The sequence below is a fragment of the Rhineura floridana genome, chromosome 2 (genome assembly GCF_030035675.1).
Source record: "Rhineura floridana isolate rRhiFlo1 chromosome 2, rRhiFlo1.hap2, whole genome shotgun sequence".
NCBI lineage: Eukaryota > Metazoa > Chordata > Lepidosauria > Squamata > Rhineuridae > Rhineura > Rhineura floridana.
The window spans coordinates 129,161,183-129,180,126 of record NC_084481.1 but is presented as its reverse complement, the minus strand read 5'-3'; the positions used below and the strand labels follow the sequence as shown (position 1 = coordinate 129,180,126).

Genomic DNA, 18,944 nt, shown 5'->3' with positions numbered 1-18,944 from the left:
AACAAAGGGGTGTATGGAAAGGTGATGGGGAGAATCAAGGGTATGATTAAGTCCACCATAGATACCAAAGTACAGGAGCTTCCCATAGAATCAATAGAATGCTGTTTCCTCCCACCTTCTTAATGAGCATGGGTGCAACTGGCGGTATGAAGGAGCTCTCTGCATATCTTCCATATTGCCACCCACCTCTCTGTTTCTCCTTAGTGCAAGTTACTCATCCTTGGAGCACAGATAAGTTATATCAGAGTAAGATAGAAAGCTGGATGAGGATATGAGAATTATGCACATATGATGTCCTGTTTTTTCTAACAACCAACCATGCTGCCTGCACATAAGTTCATGAGAGCCAAGAGCCAAACTAGATGTAACATTTGTCATACAGTTCATTCTTGCGCAGCTGTTTTTTTAAAATAACAGTCTATGGTTTGAACCAGATTGGGATCATAGTGGGTGTGCCACCATGCTCCCAATCACAATTGGACCTCCTGCACTGCTTATCACAATGGGAAGAAAGCACCCACTGGAAGTGGTAGCTTTCTTCTGCATTTGCAAATAACAGTGGGGGCATGATTTCAATCAGAACCTTGGTGGGAGCAAGAGATTAACCCCCATGCCACATTCCTGATCCAGCCTGAATACCCCCATGCTGATTACTTTAAAAAACAAACACCACCCCACACACACAGGTAAACTACATGGCAAATGTCATATTAATGTTCACCTTTAGGCGGGAGAAAGCGGTGTACTATTGAGCCTATGTAAATCTTAAAAAAGTAGATACTGTTAACACAATGGACTGCATCATCATGCCTCAACTGTTGTAAAGTTCCCCTCCCTAATTATACTCACCCCAGGAGTCCAGGTTTTGTGCCAATTTACAAGTCCAGTTTAAAAGCTCTCATACGAATCTTTTTCCTTACTGCTATATTCTTTCTTTTTTGCTACTTTGTTTAATCTTTCTTATCTTTCTCTTTCCCATGGTTCTAGTTATCATATTCTATCATGGTGGTATAATATTCTCCTTGAGGCCAAATATTAAAATGCATCACTGCAAGTTGCACCTCTGGGCACTTCCAGACTGTCACTGTTTTTATGTAGGATTAAATCACATACTGGCAAATTCAAGTTGCACAATTATAGTTGATTGGGAGGTCTAGTGCAACAAACTCGCTTCCTCAAAAGATCTGACTTTTTGCAATAAGGAAAGTGATGGGGAAATGCCGTAGAATAACACTTGTTTTAACACAACTTTATCTAACTTTCTGCAAACAAATAAAAATGAATGCTCAATAAACCGGTCATTTGGAAGTAGGGATGAGGGAAAAATTCAATTTAGTTCGCATTTCAAGCCAAATCTATCAAATTTGCACTTTCCTAAACAAAATGAAAACTGAAACACAGTCATTCTTCTAAATTGGCACTTATTCAAATTTTGCAGTGCAGTTCACCAACCAACCAATCTTTACCATAAGGCGTATGCTAGGGGAAAGTGTGCATAAAAATGAATATATGGGTGAAAATAACATACAAAAATGCATTATATGATTAGAAATTGCTTGCAAAAATGTGTACATTAGTCAAAACTTCCTACAAAAATGTGTTTCTTAGGAGAAATTTGCAGTAAAATGCTAGAGAATCTTCATGAAGATTTTTTTTTAAAGTCACAAATTGCTGCAGAAATGTAGAGAGCCAAATTTAAGCCTGGAAAAATTAGAAACTGAGAGAACAAAAATGGACAGATCTTTCCATCCCTATTTGGAAGTACCCTTTCGGTCCTTCTCTCTTTTGCTATACATAGCTTCCTAGAGTAGGGCCATGGCATGCAGAAAGAACAGTTTAATCCCTTTCTCCTACATTGCAGTCCCAAGGAAAATTGCTTCCTGCACCAAGCTGCTATTTGCTATGTAGGAAAGTTCCTACTGACACCAATGGAAGCTTCTCTTCTGAGGCAAATAATGCTAAAGATTAATATTGGTTACGGTATCACCTCCTAATTATGCCATATTATTTTTTCTTAGTAATGCTACATGTACAATGTAACATGGCTCTGAAGAGACTTTATCCTCTTCATAACCTGCTCCCCTATTGTATTTGTTTTCACTCGTATGTCTGCATGAATATTGTTGGGCACCACCCCAATCTCTGAGTGGTGTGAGACTTCCAGGGGTTCCCACGATTACAAAGGGTTTTGTTTCCATGGAAAGAAGGTCAGCAGAGACTGCTGTTGTTTAGGAAATATGTTTTTTATTTACACACATTCTAACCTGAGATTAAGATGAAGGGATTTAAAGCATCATCAGTCTAACAGATCTTGCTTTTCCATCAGGCTTACAGGTGGCATCCTGAAGCCATTGTGCAGGGAGCAGGCCTCTCTGCCTGTCTCCAGTTCCCAGCCTTTCTTCCAACTCAACCATAAACACAAGCCTCTCTTGGGGGGGGGGGTCTCCTGAAGAGTTTCAATAACAATAGGATCTCCCTGGCCCATTTACCAGTTAATGGGCACTTGATAGACCCATTACCCACCTGGCCACTCTATTAGATTAACAAAGGAGACTCATCTGACCAGTGGAGCAGCTTTCTCAGCTTCAGAGCTCCAGGTGCAGGGTTCCAAATCAGAGGCTGGAAGGGGACTCGCAGAAACCATCTATCTCAACCCCCAAACTCATAATAAAGCTTACAGTCTTTATGTAGTTTATGTAGGTTTATGTAGATCAGTATATCATAAAAGCTGCATTCAATAATTATATTACTTTTCTATACATTCAAGTTCTTGCCAGAGCAGAACTAGCTGCTTCTAAATTTTCAATTGTATAACTCAAATTCTAAGGTATGGTTGATTATTATCGCTCTGTCCTATATATCGATTAGCTGTTGTGGTACAAGCAGAGACTTGTGTTGAAACAAGCAAGTTCTCATTCATTGCAAGGCAAACCACCTTCTGCCTAGATCTCTTCACATGCATATTGTACAATTTTGCCAGTACACCCTTGCATCCATGCTAGGAGCAAGGTCATCCTGATTCCCCTTAGGATGTGGCACAAAATGCCTTCCTCCCTATGCTGGCTACATTTCCTTTTCATCACTAACCACCTAAAAAAACTCATAGATTACTCTACAATTTGAGGTCATGACTGCTACCGTGCCAGTAAGAGACTAGAGCCCATTCCCAACATCAGAACAAGGTGAAAAAATTTTGAGCCTGTTCTTTGCTGCCAATGTGCAGTAGAGCACAAGAGCAGGCTGTGATTATAGCAGACTAAATTTGAGACAGCTCACTTGTACAAATTACTGCTCATGTGAATAATCTACTCATATAAACAGTGTACTGTCAGAAGAGCAAATGTACCCAAGACTGCCTTTCTTCTTCCATGAACATGAACATTTCACTTTATGTTTTTCCCATTCAAAGAAGGAAAGGGGATATCTTGTGTGAGCTACAATGTTGGATTGATGTTCTGATGCTGTACATGAGTAAACCTTGCATGATCTTTGATTAGTACAACTGATATATCAATTGTATGAAATATCATCAAACTGACTCACTGAACACCTTTGTTGTGGTAAATTTAAATTAAATCACATCATTGAATAGTCCCCCCCCCAAGTTTATCTTAGTTAAGAAAAGCAAGGGAACATTTATTACTCTTTCAGTCCATGCATCATGTTCAGCAGACCATGAAGTACACTATATATCACTTGTGCTGTGTCATGAATTGAGCAGGACATAACAAATCCTTTCAGCCTTTTGCACAGAAGGTCAGAAATGTGAAGGAATTTGCTTTTAAAATAATCTCAGCATTAACCAGATTATTAAAAAAACTGAGTATGGCATCAACGTAATCATCCTATTTATAAAATTAATGAGTATCTAGAAATCAGCACAATATTAATGATGAATAAAATGTCCATTTTTGCATATTGAAAAGGCACTATTAAGTAATTCAGAGATCCTGAAAAACAACAAGAACTGTTTGTTAAAATGCCCTGTACTTAATGGTGAAGGGTAAATTTACAAAGATATATGTGGGTGTTTAATAGTGGAAAGGTAGTATGGTTTTGTATGATTTCAGAATATGCTTTTATAATTTCATTATTCCTGTTCTTATTTGCTTTCCTTCCTAAAATGGTCTTATTTTAGAAAAATAGTTCAAGTTAAACAGAATAAACAAATCTATCTTAGAAATTATTTCCGTTTTAGCAGACTTTAATAAAATTACTCTAAATTTAATGTTTAGGGGAAGAAATCATGAAGTTTCATTCTTGCTGGTGATGAGAGAAACTTTGGGATGAAGCTGCTGCTGCTACTACTACTACTACTATTGCTACTACTACTATTGCAGACAAGAATTTTCTTCAGAAAAAAAATTATCCAGAAGAACTAGATAAGCCTAACATGTAGCTTCAAAAATATAATAGTTAAAGAATACCTGTATCAATCCCAAAGAGAGAGAAAAAAGAGGTCCACAGAAATCCATGAGCTATGAATATCTAAGAGATAACTGCTCTAAAGTCGATCCTGCACACAGAACTCTGGCAGGGTAAATTGCTGTCACCGCACCAAGAAGTATCAAACTTCATAATAAGTCTAATTTTTCTTTTCTTTTCCTTGGTAGGGGACAGCAGTTTGCTATGTGATGTCCGAAAATAGTTCATTCCAGAGAAATCTGTTGGTCCAGAACATTCTGCAGCATGCTAAAACTGCATGTGCAAAAGACTAAGCATCAGTTTTATATTGATAACCGAATGGGCTGATAGAGGACGAAGTGACAGTTTTGCAAATCTCATTTATGGAAGCTTTGTCTTGAAGGGCTGCCAAGATTACTGCTCCTTTAATAAAGTGAGCAACTCCTTTAGGTGTGTGAGCTTCAACAGTGCAATCTCTAAACCATCTAGAATCATAGCGTTCAAAGGTTCCTATAAGGCCGTTGAGTCCAACCCTTGCTCAATGCAGCAATCCAAATTCAAGCATTCCTGAGAGGTGGCTGTCCAGCTGCCTCCTGAATTTCTCCAGTGTTGGAGACACCACCACCTCCCTAGGAAATTGGTTCCATTGTCGTACCACTCTAGTAGTTAGGAAGTTTTTCCTGATGTTCAGGTGAAATCTGCCTTTTTGTAACTTGAGCCAGTTATTTCATGTCCTGCATTCTAGGATGATCGAAAAGAGATCCTGGCCCTCCTCTGTGTAACAACGTTTCAAGCATTTAAATAGTGCTATCATTTCTCCCCTTACTCTTCTCTTCTCAAGGCTAAACATGTCCAGTTCTTTCAGTCTCTCCTCATAGGGCTTTGTTTCTAGTACCCTGATCATTCTTACTGCCCTCCTCTGAACTCATTCTAGTTTGTCTCCATCCTTCTTGAAGTGCAGTGTCCAGCACCAGCCACGCCATCCAAGAGCAGACGTTGGGGGACAGCCTCAACATCCATGATGCGAATACCACGCTCATAACTGCCAGATGTATGTGGACTGCCATCACCAGGTGACGCACTCTGGACATCGTGCTTATGATGACCCATGCGCTTATCTAAGGCCAGCACGCGAAAGCAGATTGTGACACATAGGCAGGCCAACAACTCAGCTGGCCAGCCTTTCGAGGCAAAGGACTTTGTCACTGTAGAGTGGGCATTCGTACAGGTGGCGAAACAGGGCTACTGTGCCCCTGTTCAGAGCCCCTGACAAGGACTGGAACATCGACCGCAAGGACAACACACAGGGCTCACACGCAAGACAACTGCCTGATGATATGCTGCAGGTGCCAGAATGCGAGCTCACATAGGCCAACGGCAAAGTATGCAGTGCGCTTGTGTGGCAAGAAGTTGGAGGAAGGGGGTGGGTATGATATGGATGATGTCTATACTTGACAAAGTCAACATGGACCAGGTCCTCTTTGCAACCAAGGACAAGAACACCATGTCACAGCAGTGCACAAGACATGTGGTGAAACCCAAGGAGTTTGCACCCATGGGTGGACGTGCAGGCACCTACCAGGCCGACATTATCTTCTTCAAGGAGTTGGGTTGGGCGAATCATGACTTTAAGAGCATCATGACAGCCATCAGTGTCAATAGTCACTTTGTGTACACTGAGCCCCTCAAGAAAAAAAGTGATGCTGCAGAGGCAACGAAGACCATAGTTCCAAACGCAGCGCTTGCGCTGCGAGAGCCCATTCCAGTTCTATTGACCAACAGTGGTACTGAGTTCATGGCCCGCAAATTTGGGGAGCTTATGCGCACAGCAAAAATTGATCACCACCTCACTGAGCCCAAAACCCATGCCCTCCTTGCAAGGGTCGACCACTTCTATCTCACACTTCGTACGGTCTTGGAGAGGTGGTTCTTGGCAAGTGGCAAAAACAACTGGGTTGACCATCTGCCCCAGATTATTTGGATGTACAAGCATGTGAACCATTCGACTGGACAGGCCCCGGCAAAAACCAGCTCCAAGGACATTGAGTACATTCACCTTGAAGACAGGGCTAGGGCCGTGTGAGTTGCTGCGCAAGTAGACACCAGTGGAACGAACTGCAACTGGGGGCGCATGTGAGTGGGTTTTACCAAGGGGAGTGCTCCAAAGTGGTTGGCCGAAGTTCACCCAACAGAGAGCAGGGGAGGGATGGATATGTTCAAGATCAAGGAAATTCAGGGTACATTTAAGGACTATGAGCTTCAAGCAATCCCGGGAAGTGTAAACGCTAGATTTGGAACAGCTGGAACAGCAGCAAGGGAGCAAGCACAAAAAGAGGGGCAGTTGCAGCAAAAGATGGCACAAGAGGGGACTGAGTCTAGGGCATCTTCGCCAAAGCACCTTTGATCTACTGCTCGGCTAACCATTCCAGCAACCCAATGAGTTTCCAACAAGGCCTACACGCCATCAGGTCTAGCTTCCCAGTCGCAGTCCTAAGGTTGGCTGGCCCTGCCAGCACCATGGTAGCAAACCTCTGTGCACAAGTGGGGTTCTTGCGCCACAACTCAAACAATCATTGTGCCATATTTATAATAGTATGTGCCAGGGGTCGTGGGATTATCCTACCTCCAGCATTGCACAATATAGCTCCTCAGAAATTCCCATGTAGAGGCACAAAAAAAAGGTGAAAAATGAAACTCAGCCTCACTACTCACTTTATGCCTGCCATGTGGCAAGGAGCTGTGTGTTCAGTCCAGCACAGTCTTTCCAGATCACTTGGCGCGTTTGTAGGCAACGACTGCAGTTACACCCATTCCTAGGACGACAAAGGCAATCTTGCTGTCTTTTTTGGCCATCTGACAGCATGTAGAAGTATAAAAGTTGAGGTTTGGGACCAAAAGGGTCCAGTATTGTGCCCATGACCAAGCTGTACTCACAGATTGTGGCGTTGATATCCTGGAATGTGTGCAAACCATGACCTTGGCGAAGGAGTTCTTCATTGATCCAATCGAGGCGCTCTGTTCTCTTTTGAGACCATTCAACCTGGGCCGCCTGGAGCTGCTCTATGGCTTCATCATGACGCTTGCACTCTTCATCAGCCTCAGAAGAGTGAAGCATGGAGAAGAGGTAATTTGTCCCGCTGAAATCCAGGGCATTTACAAGGGTGCCTCCAACCATCATTGCAACTGAGGCTATTATATACAATGTGTATAACAATACTACTTCAATATATCTGCGGGGATGGTGCCTTGCTTCACCAGCATGTCTTTTGTGGCCATGGCCAGTCCAACATCTAGGACAACCATTCCCACATCATAGCCAATGAAGTCCAGCTTGAGTGTGGCCCCCTTAACAATCATTTTGCCAAGGTGGGCATAGCCCATGGTCGTGTTTTACCATCTGTTCTAGCGGTTGACATTATGGCATATGAAGTGGGTCATGCTCTATGTTTAATTGATTAGCAGAAGCCTTTGCTGCATGCTCCTGCGGTCCCCCCTGCTGAGCAGCAATGACAGGTGGTTCCAGAATTTCAGGGGGGTTTTTTGTTTGCTGGGACTGCGAGAACAGCCATAGGACCCCTGCAACTCCTAGACCGCCAAATATATATGGGGTCCAATCACTGGTTGCACCGCTCGCAGTGTGAGCATGTTCCTGCCACTCCACTTCCGGCTTACTCAGGTGCTTGTCTCATCTGGTCAATGACTTCATTGCAATCCATGGCATGTCAACGTAATGTGTTTACGCAATATACCACTCCCAGCTGAAGTCTAATATATTCATAGGCAACCCCCACTAAAATGAGGGTCTGGATGCTTGCAAGAGCAAGCAGAACTATCTCCCACATGCTTGGCTCTAGCTAAGCACTTTATAAGCTGCTGGCTGATCAGTTTTTAACATAAACTTTGCATGCTTTGTCTCTGCCAGTAGCTCCTGGACCGTGACCCAATCATCTCTAGTAGGAATCGCATAATTTTCGCCAAGACACTCATTGAAAGAGTCCCAATCTTTACAGTGGAACAGGGCAACCCAGCGTGTCTGATCCAGAAAATCTGTGAGGACCGCATTGTACTTTTTCATAAGCACCCATACACACTGCTCTGCATGGCAGCCCAAGAAGGCAACCCAAGAAAGCATGTCCTTCTTTTTGGTCAAAGGCTTGCAAGCAGAACAGTCATCGATGGTGTATAGGATTGGCTCACTTTCTGTCATGGCCCCGTCAGAGGACTCATCAGACGAGGATGACTCGGGAGTAACAGCAGCAGACCCAGAAGCAGCAGACCCAGAAGGAGAAATGGAGGAAACTCCTGAGAACCCAGCTCCTTCTACCCCTCAGCTGCAGAGCACCCCAGACACAGCTGAAGCCCTTCAGGATACTCCCCCCCCACCTGCAGAACGTAGACAACAGAAGGTCAGGCAGAAGAGGGGCATGCCTGTCCACTTAAGGCCAAAACGCTGATGGCTCACACCTGCTGACAAACCTGCTCCTTAAAAGTCAAACCTTGGCTTCAGCTTGTTGCTGACTACAACGTCAGGCGTGACCACTGTGTGTCCTCCTATCCCCTGAACCTTGACTTGGACTGATCTCTCGGCAAACTAGACCCAGACCTTCACTGACGTCTCTTCTGGATTTCTGGCTTGGCACGTAAGCTTTGAACAGCCTCTGCCCTTATTTTGTTTCCTCCTTGCTAGCCTGGCAGATTTATAGCCAAGCTGCCGGCTGAGGACTTACGGCCTGGCAATTACCAAGGAATCTCCAGCCCTGCCTGCACCCCCACCAACACTGCTGTCTCAGTGAAGAGCTGACACTTTCAAACATCTTATAGAATGCCCACAGATAGTCATGGAGCCGTTCACCCGGATCTACTATGTAGACTTCAGGGTCGTTCCAGATCCATAGGCGGGTCTGGTATGTTTTGTTGTGCCTGACTTTCAGGCAAAGGATCACAGTATGCTGGAAGACACCCCTGTATGGACCTTCCAGCAAGTCCAGGACAAAAACTGTTTTTCCACAGCCTGTCTGTCCACAGATAATGGCACAGTGGGGGTCTTGGGAGAGCAAACCCGCTTCAATAAATTGCTTGGTCGAAGCTGCCATCCTTGATGTTGAGGTGGGCATCCATAATCACATACAGGTACAAGTTCAATACGCCAGCTGCCTCTGCCTGCTTGGTGATCTGGATGATGATACCGTCACTTGTGCTTAATAACTTTCGGCCACTGCCATGCAGCTGGTCATTGTCAGTTGTCCTCAGATCGAGCCACAGTGCGTACTTTGAGGTGAAATACGTACCGAGTGAGACATCTGCCATGGCCAGATCTTTGGCAAAGGCTGCTACCTCAGGGTGGTGCTTGCTGGTGGGTGAGGCTGCGAAGTACTTTTTTGCCTCACCTCACTGCTGGTATGCTTGTATGCTATGGCTGTATAGCTGGTTGGGCACACCCTCAATAGTCACTTCCACCTTGGTGATCTTTGGGTTGTAGAACTTCTCACTCTTGCGAGCAAATGACTTGCCACCATCACTAGAGTCCTTGAACAGCTTCAAGACGCCCTTCATGCTGCGCACTGGGATGTTCACGTTGATGTTCCACACTGTGTTGCTTTTGTTCTTGATTAGTTTGCAATGGCAGAGGACCTGGTCATACAGGATGGCCAGGTGCCCCACGTACTGGTTACGAATCATTCTGGCCAGCTCTGGCTGCATCACCATGTCATATTCCAGAGAGATGTTCTCAATGGTGTAGCTTGCCGCATTATCTGTAGTCACAATGAGTCTGCTGTAGTTGTTGAAAGTGAGCTCATACTCTAGTCTGTCCCCCAGGGCTGACTGGTAGAACAGCATGTGGGACTTTAGAAGCTCACAGTTCAGTGGGATGTAGAACCGGTTGCCATAGACATCGACAATGGCCTTGTCTTGGACCGTATCGTCTTTTTTGTCTGAGGCACCAACACACAGTCTGGTGGTATTCCGATCCTGGCTTGTGTCCATACTGTGATGAAGTCATGTTTGTTGCTCACGCAAGTGCTAGGACTTGGCAGACTTTGACCTTGAAGACTTCGGCCCACTGATCGTCCTGATAATGTAGCAATGGACAATTTTGATACGATCAGCTTTATAAGGGACATGCAAAACCCAGTGATTGATCCAGATGCTTCTTTGCCATCAATACAGCAGGAGTTTGTACATGTGGCTGTTAAGGCCTACTATGAGGATATGGCAGAAAAGGGATTTACTCCTGCTTTGGGGCTTGACTATACCAAGCTTGAGTTCAATGACAAACAGAGGCTGTGGCTAAAGGCCTACCCTGGGGTCAGGCTGATAAATGTTCTTAAAGACTCACCAGCTCAGTGGGGAAAGTGCTGTCAAATATGGGCTGGGGTCTGTAAATTGGCAGCGAGGGGGGAGGAAACTGCCCTCCAAAGCCATTGCGGCTCTCCAGAAAGCCACCAGTGAACTGGGTGGGGCTGCAGCTGCCGTAGATAGCGTGAAGCTCCAAGACTTGGGACAAACCATTAAAGAAGCCTCAGACGCTGTTCACAAAATGGAAACAACCTTCGGAGATGCGGAAATTGATGAGATTCTTAGCACCATGAATGACCCCCCATTGAATCTCCGTGAACTCCAGGGGCTTGACAAGGCAATGCTGATGATCAGGGGTGAATTAACGGACAATTTGGCCAGACTGTCTGAGCTTGATGATCACATCGCTCTTGAAAAAAAAAAACTGGCTGAGGCCGAAGAGGCTCGCCTCGACAATTTAACCTGGCGTCGCATTGCAAAGCACTTCCGCAACCTAGAAGATGAAAGATCAGCTCACCTGGAGGCTGCCTCTGCTAACTGAGAGGGCCTTTGCTCTCAAATCAACAGGATACAAGAAACAATCAACCAGATCCTCAACGAGGATACCACTCTCGCTGAGCGCATTTGTCCGCTGTTCTGAGAGCAAAGAATCACTATCACAAGTATCCTCACTGCACTTGGTTTCATCATGTCGGCCCTGACTCTTGCACTAATGGGTGGTGGTGGTGGTGGGATGTCAACGCCAGGGCCCACACCTTCAGACAAAGGTGACACAAAAGAGTGGGTAAAAAAGCACCTGCAGGCACTCAACTGGGTTCTGGCAAAACTTGCCAGAAAGGCAGCAGCTACTCTCCCGGGTATAATCAGGGGCATCATCTCCTGGCTGCTCAACTTCTTGGCCAAGACAGCTGGATGGCATGCAGAAAATCTGTTGACCCTAATTGTTGCAGTCACGGCTGCTTTATGTGGACGCCCGGGACTGGATAAGTGCCTCAGCGCATGAGAACCCTAAAATGCCAGTAGGCCTGCAGCAACGCCACCCACAATGACCGCAGTCTTTTCCTCTTCATGCTGTCAAGATGATGCTCTCGAAGGAGCAGGAACAGAGGAGGGTGTTTTCATCTTTTCAATGGGTTCTGGTGCACTGGAGCACTCAACAATGCCTTTTTCTCCAGTGTCTACTGGTAGTGGTGGGGTGGCCACATTGACACCTGCATTGACGCCCAGCTTCTGGTCACCCGTCACCACAACAATTTTGTTGTTGTAGCCAGCAACCTGGCTGATACGCAGCAGCATATCTGAAGGAGCCATGTAAAGCCCTATTCCAAACACAAAGTCCACCTTTGAGCCAGCATACTGCAGGACATCTTGATAGTACTTGGGGATGAATGGCATCTTCTGTGTTTGCCAGAAACTGTTTTTGTGCATCAAAGACAGTGCCTGTTCCCAAGATACGTGTTCTTGTTTGTGCTTGGGCCCCAAGGATCGCCCAGACATAAGTCCTGATCGAGCCGTTGAGCCTTTCAACACCAGACCGGGTGAACCCCACCAATTCGTTGAGGATAAATGTGGCCCAAGCATTCTTGGTCTCAGGATCCTGTGCAATGTAGTCTACATGCAGAACCTTGTTGGTTGTCGTTTTTGTAAACGACATCTGCCTATAGGATGGTAGCCATTGTTTGTCCAGTAGTTGTAGACCTTGACCAGCCCATGGTTGATCTTCGGGAACTGCTGCTGTCTCCAGTCAGTATGTGGAGAAACCCCAAACTCACTGCAGATCCGCTTGTATGCCCTTCTGTTGTATGGGTTGTCAAGGGCATCCCAGGGTCGATCCTGAGGCAGCAATGCCTGGCTCTCAGCTAGGATCCTCTGGACCTGGTAGTACACATGGAAGGTGTAAAGGGTTTTCATTAGGGGATCAGCAGCTGATAGGTGGTCTATGAACAACACAAAATACATAGAAAAAGTCACTACCCCAAATTTGCAAAGGAAAATGAAAAGCACTGTGGCATGCAGCTGAAATAAAAACTAACAAAACAATCACAATGACTTTGAATAACAAAATAAATAAATATATTGAGAGGCCCAAAACATGAACAACACACCACAGCTTGTTGTGGCGCACCAGACTGCAAAGTTTACCTGGTTCTGCCCAAGCTGCATGGGGTTGATGTTCCACATCTGCACTAATGTGTCACTTTTCACGTATGGCAGGTGATAATTCTGGAACACATCTGGGAACCTGGTCTGGAAGGCCCCTCCCTGCGCCTCAACCTGGACGCTGAGATGCATTAGGGTTTCTGCTGCGCTTGCGCGCACTGCAGCTTCATAGACTGTGCTCGACAGGTAAGTCGTATCCCTATTGAAACTAAAAGCCTTGGTGTCCATCGCACAAGCACAAATATGTTCCACACACTAACAAACATTCAAAGGGCTGAGGCTGTGGGTCTCCAGCAGTATATTGACAACCATGCTGGTAACCTGAGGGTGGGCCTTTGGTCGATAACCTATACGGTTGGCTGGTACAATATCAGTTCTGGTGAGACTTTCTCATGGTGGTCTGCAGAAAACCAGAAGACAAAAATAAAGAAGATTGATTTAGCCCCAGGCCTATGGAGCTTCAGCCTTTTGCAAGATCTAGTGGACAGCTCAGGTACAGAGGTTTCCCTCGAGGTCGTCAAGACGAATGGCCTGGTCATCCTAGTGGTCCCTAAAGGTTTGGAGGTACAGTTCTCCACAGGGCTGTTAAGCATATTTGGTCTTGACAATTCAGGGTGGCTTAATGGCAGAATTTATATAGGCAGCCGACTTGTAAATTTTGCCACTACTAAGACTCTCCAGGTGCATCTTGACCAGATCAACAATAGCCACAATACACTTGATGGTGCCCCCAGTATGATCCTTGGGGTAATAGGCTTGGGCTGTTATTCCTTTGGCAAGATTGAAATTGTCTATGTCCCCCACCCAGAGTTTCGACACCTGCGAGACAGAACAATAGATGAAATGAAAGTTACAATTCAGGATAACAAAGGGCAACTGATTGACAACCATAACCTCCCGATCTCTGTAGTTATCAAGATTTGTGGCTCGCAATGAACATCTATGGACCCTCTTCCAGCACCAGCACCAGTTGCAACAGGGATCTCTCTGACTATGCAAAAAAGACCTATGTGGACATCCAAGACTCCCTAAGAGTGACCAAAACGGGGTACCATGACTGGTGACCTCAACATGGGTGGGAATCTTATGCGGGGGCTTCCTGAAACTTACTCTCCTACTTACTTGGCTGATGGGAAGGAGTTAAAGGCAGTATGATGGATGTCTATAACAGAGTGGTAAAGCTAGATGGCAACTTGGTAATGGCTGGCAACCTTAAATGGGAAGTCACCAAGTCAAAGATGTTCTGGATCCTGCCGATCCTCAAGATGTGGCCACCAAAGCTTTTGTGGAAGCCTGTAAACTGATCATCACTGCATGAGCGGAAGAAAACACTTGATGATGGCAGTTATGAGTGGTCCTTTGGTAATGGGGCCGATGGCCATGGCCATTCCCGGTGTGGGTTTACCATGATGTGGTCCAGCCAGGTACTTTGCATGGGGCTGTCTGTTTGCACTGCCATCACTCTGGGTGACCCTAGGACTGCCTTCAGTGTCCCTGGTACTGCCACTGTCAACATTGTCGTGAATGGCAAAGAAAACACCTCGTATGGTGTAACAAAGCCCAGTATTGAGTTTGCCAATACCACAACCTTTACTACACCACTGGAGCTGGTCCAAGGGGACAGAATTAACTTCAGGTCAGCCAGTACCAACACAACTGTTACCAGTGCAGTTGTATGTCTCTTAATTGAACTTGAGATGTAGATCTTGTATCCGGCGTGCTAGTGTACCCACACCATGAAACAGCAAACTGCGACACCCCCAGACGTGGATACACTTCAAGGACTTATGCATTGGATTTTCGGGAAAAATGGCCTCTAGCCCAGTTGTGTTGACCAGATCGGTACTCTCGACCTCTTCCTGATGATCGATTAGACAGAAAGGATTGAAAAGACTGAAAGGATGGGTGGAATGATTGAAAGGATGGGTGGTAAGGAGCATACCAGTGAAAAGGTCTGCAATCATTCTGGCGCAAGGTGGCCAAAAACGGTTTTTGTTTTTCCTTAGGGTCCATCTAAAAGATCATTCAGCCAGACTAATGAGGCCCGTGAGAAAATAGACACCGCACAAGAAGCTCTGACCACAAGAGCAGCTGCCTCGTGCATTTTACAGAGGGTGAAGTCCAGATGACACTCCGACATGTCCTTGAACAGGGCCTCAGTTTTCTGAGCAGCAAGGAATGGGAAAACAAAGCAGATATGGGACCGCCTATGCCATGGATAGTAGATCCATGAAGCCAAGTTCCAGAGAGTAGAAATGTGCCGCCAGTGTGGGAGGATGTCTGGTCTGAAGGGGAGCTTGCCATTCGGCTTGGGCTACTGCTTTAAATGTATCAGGCACTGGAATGGTCACCACCTTAGGTTTCGGAGCCTTCAGAATTGAGGCCCCTCTGGAGGGAGCTGGGGGTGGGTCTGGCGATGAAGAATTAATGTCCAATCCTGCTAAAGACTTGCACAGAAGGGGTAAGAAGTGATCAGCCTGGAACAGTCTGTGGGAAGTGGAAGTCGATGAAGGGGAAGCATCCGCACTCCACTCTTCATCCTCACACTCAGGGTCTACAAAATGGATCCAAGGGATCTCTGGGTGACCTGATGGCTGCATGGCCTCTGGCTGCTGTGAAAGGTTCACGAGATGATGTGTCATCTTCCTCTGAAGAATGTCATAAGAACATAAGAAGAGCCTGCTGGATCAGGCCAGTGGCCCATCTAGTCCAGCATCCTGTTCTCACAGTGGCCAACCAGATGCCTGGGGGAAGCCCGCAAGCAGGACCTGAGTGCAAGAACACTCTCCCCTCCTGAGGCTTCCGGCAACTGATTTTCAGAAACATACTGCCTCTGACTAGGGTGGCACAGCACAGCCATCATGGCTAGTAGCCATTGATAGCCCTATCCTCCATGAATTTGTCTAATCTTCTTTTAAAGCCATCCAAGCTGGTGGCCATTACTGCATCTTGTGGGAGCAAATTCCATAGTTTAACTATGCACTGAGTAAAGAAGTACTTCCTTTTGTCTGTCCCGAAAACTCCCTGGGCACTGGCTGCTTTGGGCGCCTAGACTCTCCTGCATTTGTGACGTGGTCTGAGGGAGCAGCCCTGGCAGCCGTGGGCCAAGCTGAGATGGGAGCCAAGAACTCTGTAGACAAGATTCCAGTGAGGGCCTCTCTGATATGGGAGAGGGCCTCAGGCATGAGCTGGAACAGCACAGCAGCCTCCATTCCTGAGTGATGGGAAGGCTGGGCAGCTGGGAAAGGTGGAGGTTGGTAACCTCCCCTGTCTGCAATTCCTTCCTCTGAGGAGGAAAGAGGTGATGCTATGAGGCTTGCATCTGCAGCAAGATTATCCTCTGAAAGTGATTCCTGAGTGTGCCTACCTTCAGGGTTGATGTGCTCTTAGCATGATAGAACTCTCAGAGCACTGGTGGCGGCTGAGCGCTTGCTTGGAACTGGCCTTTGTGATTGTCCCCGACTCCCCTGAGAGTAGAATAGGCACTGAAGTGATGCCTGACTTCCCTGAGGAAAGCGCCTTCCCTGAGGAGGCAGTCTTAGATTTCTTTTTAGTGGGGACCTCTGAGGAAACTGCCTCCAAAATGGTGGCCATTCTCTTTTTGGCAGGAATGGATGGCACTGCGCTGTTGCCTGGACCCTCTGCCATTGCCCCTACTGCTTGCTTAGACTTCTTGAGGGCCTTACAAGGCTCTGGCCGAGACAGACCACCATCCGCTACAGTGCTGGAGGAAGTGTGCGCTGGCAACGCTGTCTCCAGGGACAAAGCGGGTGGGAATATGAGAGGTACAGCTGGGACACCTGCAGAAGGCTCAGGCCATTTATGCTGAGGTGAGATGTCATTAACAGCCATCTCTCTCTCACACACATACATGCCTTGCTGCAATGAGGAGGGAGCCTTTTTTTATAGAGTATCTCACACAGACACACGCCTTTCCGAGGTGCAGGGGGTGTAACGGGTGGCTCTGATTCAGCCAGGCTAGGCTATACCTGGCTGAGACAAGCCCCTTTTTCCTGCTCCAACCAGCCCAGGCAGGGAAAGGACAACAGCATGGGGGGGAGCGGGGAGAAGCAGGACGAACGTTAAGGACTCCCGAGAAACTAACAAACTTTTTTTAAAAAAACTGAGACTTAAGGACAATCACATTTACCACATGAGATCAAAGAAAAAGGAAAGAACAAAGGAAAGAATGAAAGGTAAGATTAACAACAAACAGAGGGAGAAGAAATTCAACCACCTAGGACGATGAGGCAGGAAAGGACTGGGGAGGTCACATGTGTGAGCCAACCTACTCCTAGCAATTCTGCTGTTTTTTCTGCCTATGGATGCCAGGTGGAGCCCATAACCCACTTAATGGACTATTATCCAGGGAGAAGAGGGTGGGGCTCCATTCATCACCCTTGTAAGAGGGTGATGGACCACTCACCATGAGTGAGGGGGCAAGCGGAATTGCCAAAGGCTGCATTGCATCTTACCAATATGTTCATGAAATTTTGATTTCAATGAAATACTTAGCTAGTTTTCTTTAGAAGCTAATAACAGAAGTACAACTAAATAGGAATGCATCAATCTACCTAATGGAAACAAGCTTCTGTGTGTGCATCCTATCGGGATGGAGAACTGCACATAAAAATAAGACAAAAGAATGAGCATGATGTAGTAGTTAGAGTGTTGGTCTTAGAATGCAGAGACCCAGATTATATCCCTGCTGAGCCACATAGCGTACTGGGTAACATTGGGCCAATTACTATCTCTCACCCTAACCTAACCCTAACTTACAGTTTTGTTGTGAAAATAAAGAGAATTCTTTATTTACTGTTCTGAGTATGTAAGGTGCTCTAAACTCTATGGAAGACAGCAGAATAAAAAAATTAGATAGATAAATTCACATAGCCCAATAGAGAAGCCACATTAAAAACCCTGGATTTGTCAACCAATTGTGGGAAAGAAAGTAGGGGGCTGCATTGTGTCCCCTCACCGACTAATAGCTAATTGGCAGGAGTGCAGATTGTTTTACTCAGCTAAGCATGCACAGCTGCATGGATGCTCTATTGGAACAAGACCCAAATAAATCAAACTATACAAGTATGAAGTTAATTTACCTGTAACATTTTTAATGTTTCCTTCAATCCTTCCATTTCTCTTTCTTTTGATTCCTTAGCAAGTAGATATTTTCCCTTCAAAGAAACATCATATTTTATTAGAAGAAGGAAAAGTAAAATGACACATAGCTAAAGATATTTATAATTATGGACATAATAATTATTCTATAGGAAGATATGGTGTGTTTGTTTTGCTTGCGAGTACACAACACAAACTGAGAAATTGATGAGGACTTCAACTGTATGATGGCTACTTCATTAGCGATCCATAATCTTCTATGAAGTTCTTTCATGCTTTTAGGACTGTCTTCATTTGGACCCCCAAGTGACTGGAGCCTTGTGCTGTAGTGTTCTGAAGACCAGAGCACAAGTAATTTTTATCAAGACTTACTTTATTCAGAAGATACTGAGGTGACACTGGACTATTACTAAAAAAAAAATATTATCCCTTGACTTCAGATTACTCTGGTGTTGTTGCTCTACTTACTGCCTCTCTGTTAGATCATCTGATATAACTGACCACCATCACACAACTGTTATAAAGTGTTCCACATGTTCTGTTCTATGGTGCAAGGAATTGTATTAAGCCAAATTTTTGCAAACTGTTTGCAAAATTTGGTATCTTTATTTTTTTTATATTTTTCTTCCCTTCAAATGTCTACTATATAATACTGGATAAACATTCACTCCTGGGTTGGCATAAAATGTGCCTCCACTTTTTAGCTAAATACAGATTTTGAGGTCACAGAATCTGTATTTGATGACACTCTGCAAACGTTTTATACATTCTTCCCTCCACCCCATTTTGCATTTGTCAGATAATCTACTATTGCCACCACACAAGGAAGACTCGTGACACAAGATTGGAATAATGTTATATTTATTAAATATAACATACTAAATCCAAAGCAAGACAGCCAATCATTCAAATATAATTACTTCGGGCAGGTGAGGTTAATCCTAACTATGTGGGACTACCCT

At 45.3% G+C, this 18,944-nt stretch overlaps 1 protein-coding gene across 1 annotated transcript in view; it reads right to left on the bottom strand.

Moving 5' to 3' along the window:
* Positions 1-18,944, bottom strand: part of LOC133378305 (coiled-coil domain-containing protein 73-like) — a 67,649-nt gene that overhangs the window by 7,510 nt on the left and 41,195 nt on the right. The window contains exon 5 of the mRNA XM_061613125.1: positions 17,964-18,038. Coding sequence (XP_061469109.1) covers positions 17,964-18,038 — 75 coding nt within the window. The remainder of the gene's footprint in view (positions 1-17,963; positions 18,039-18,944) is intronic.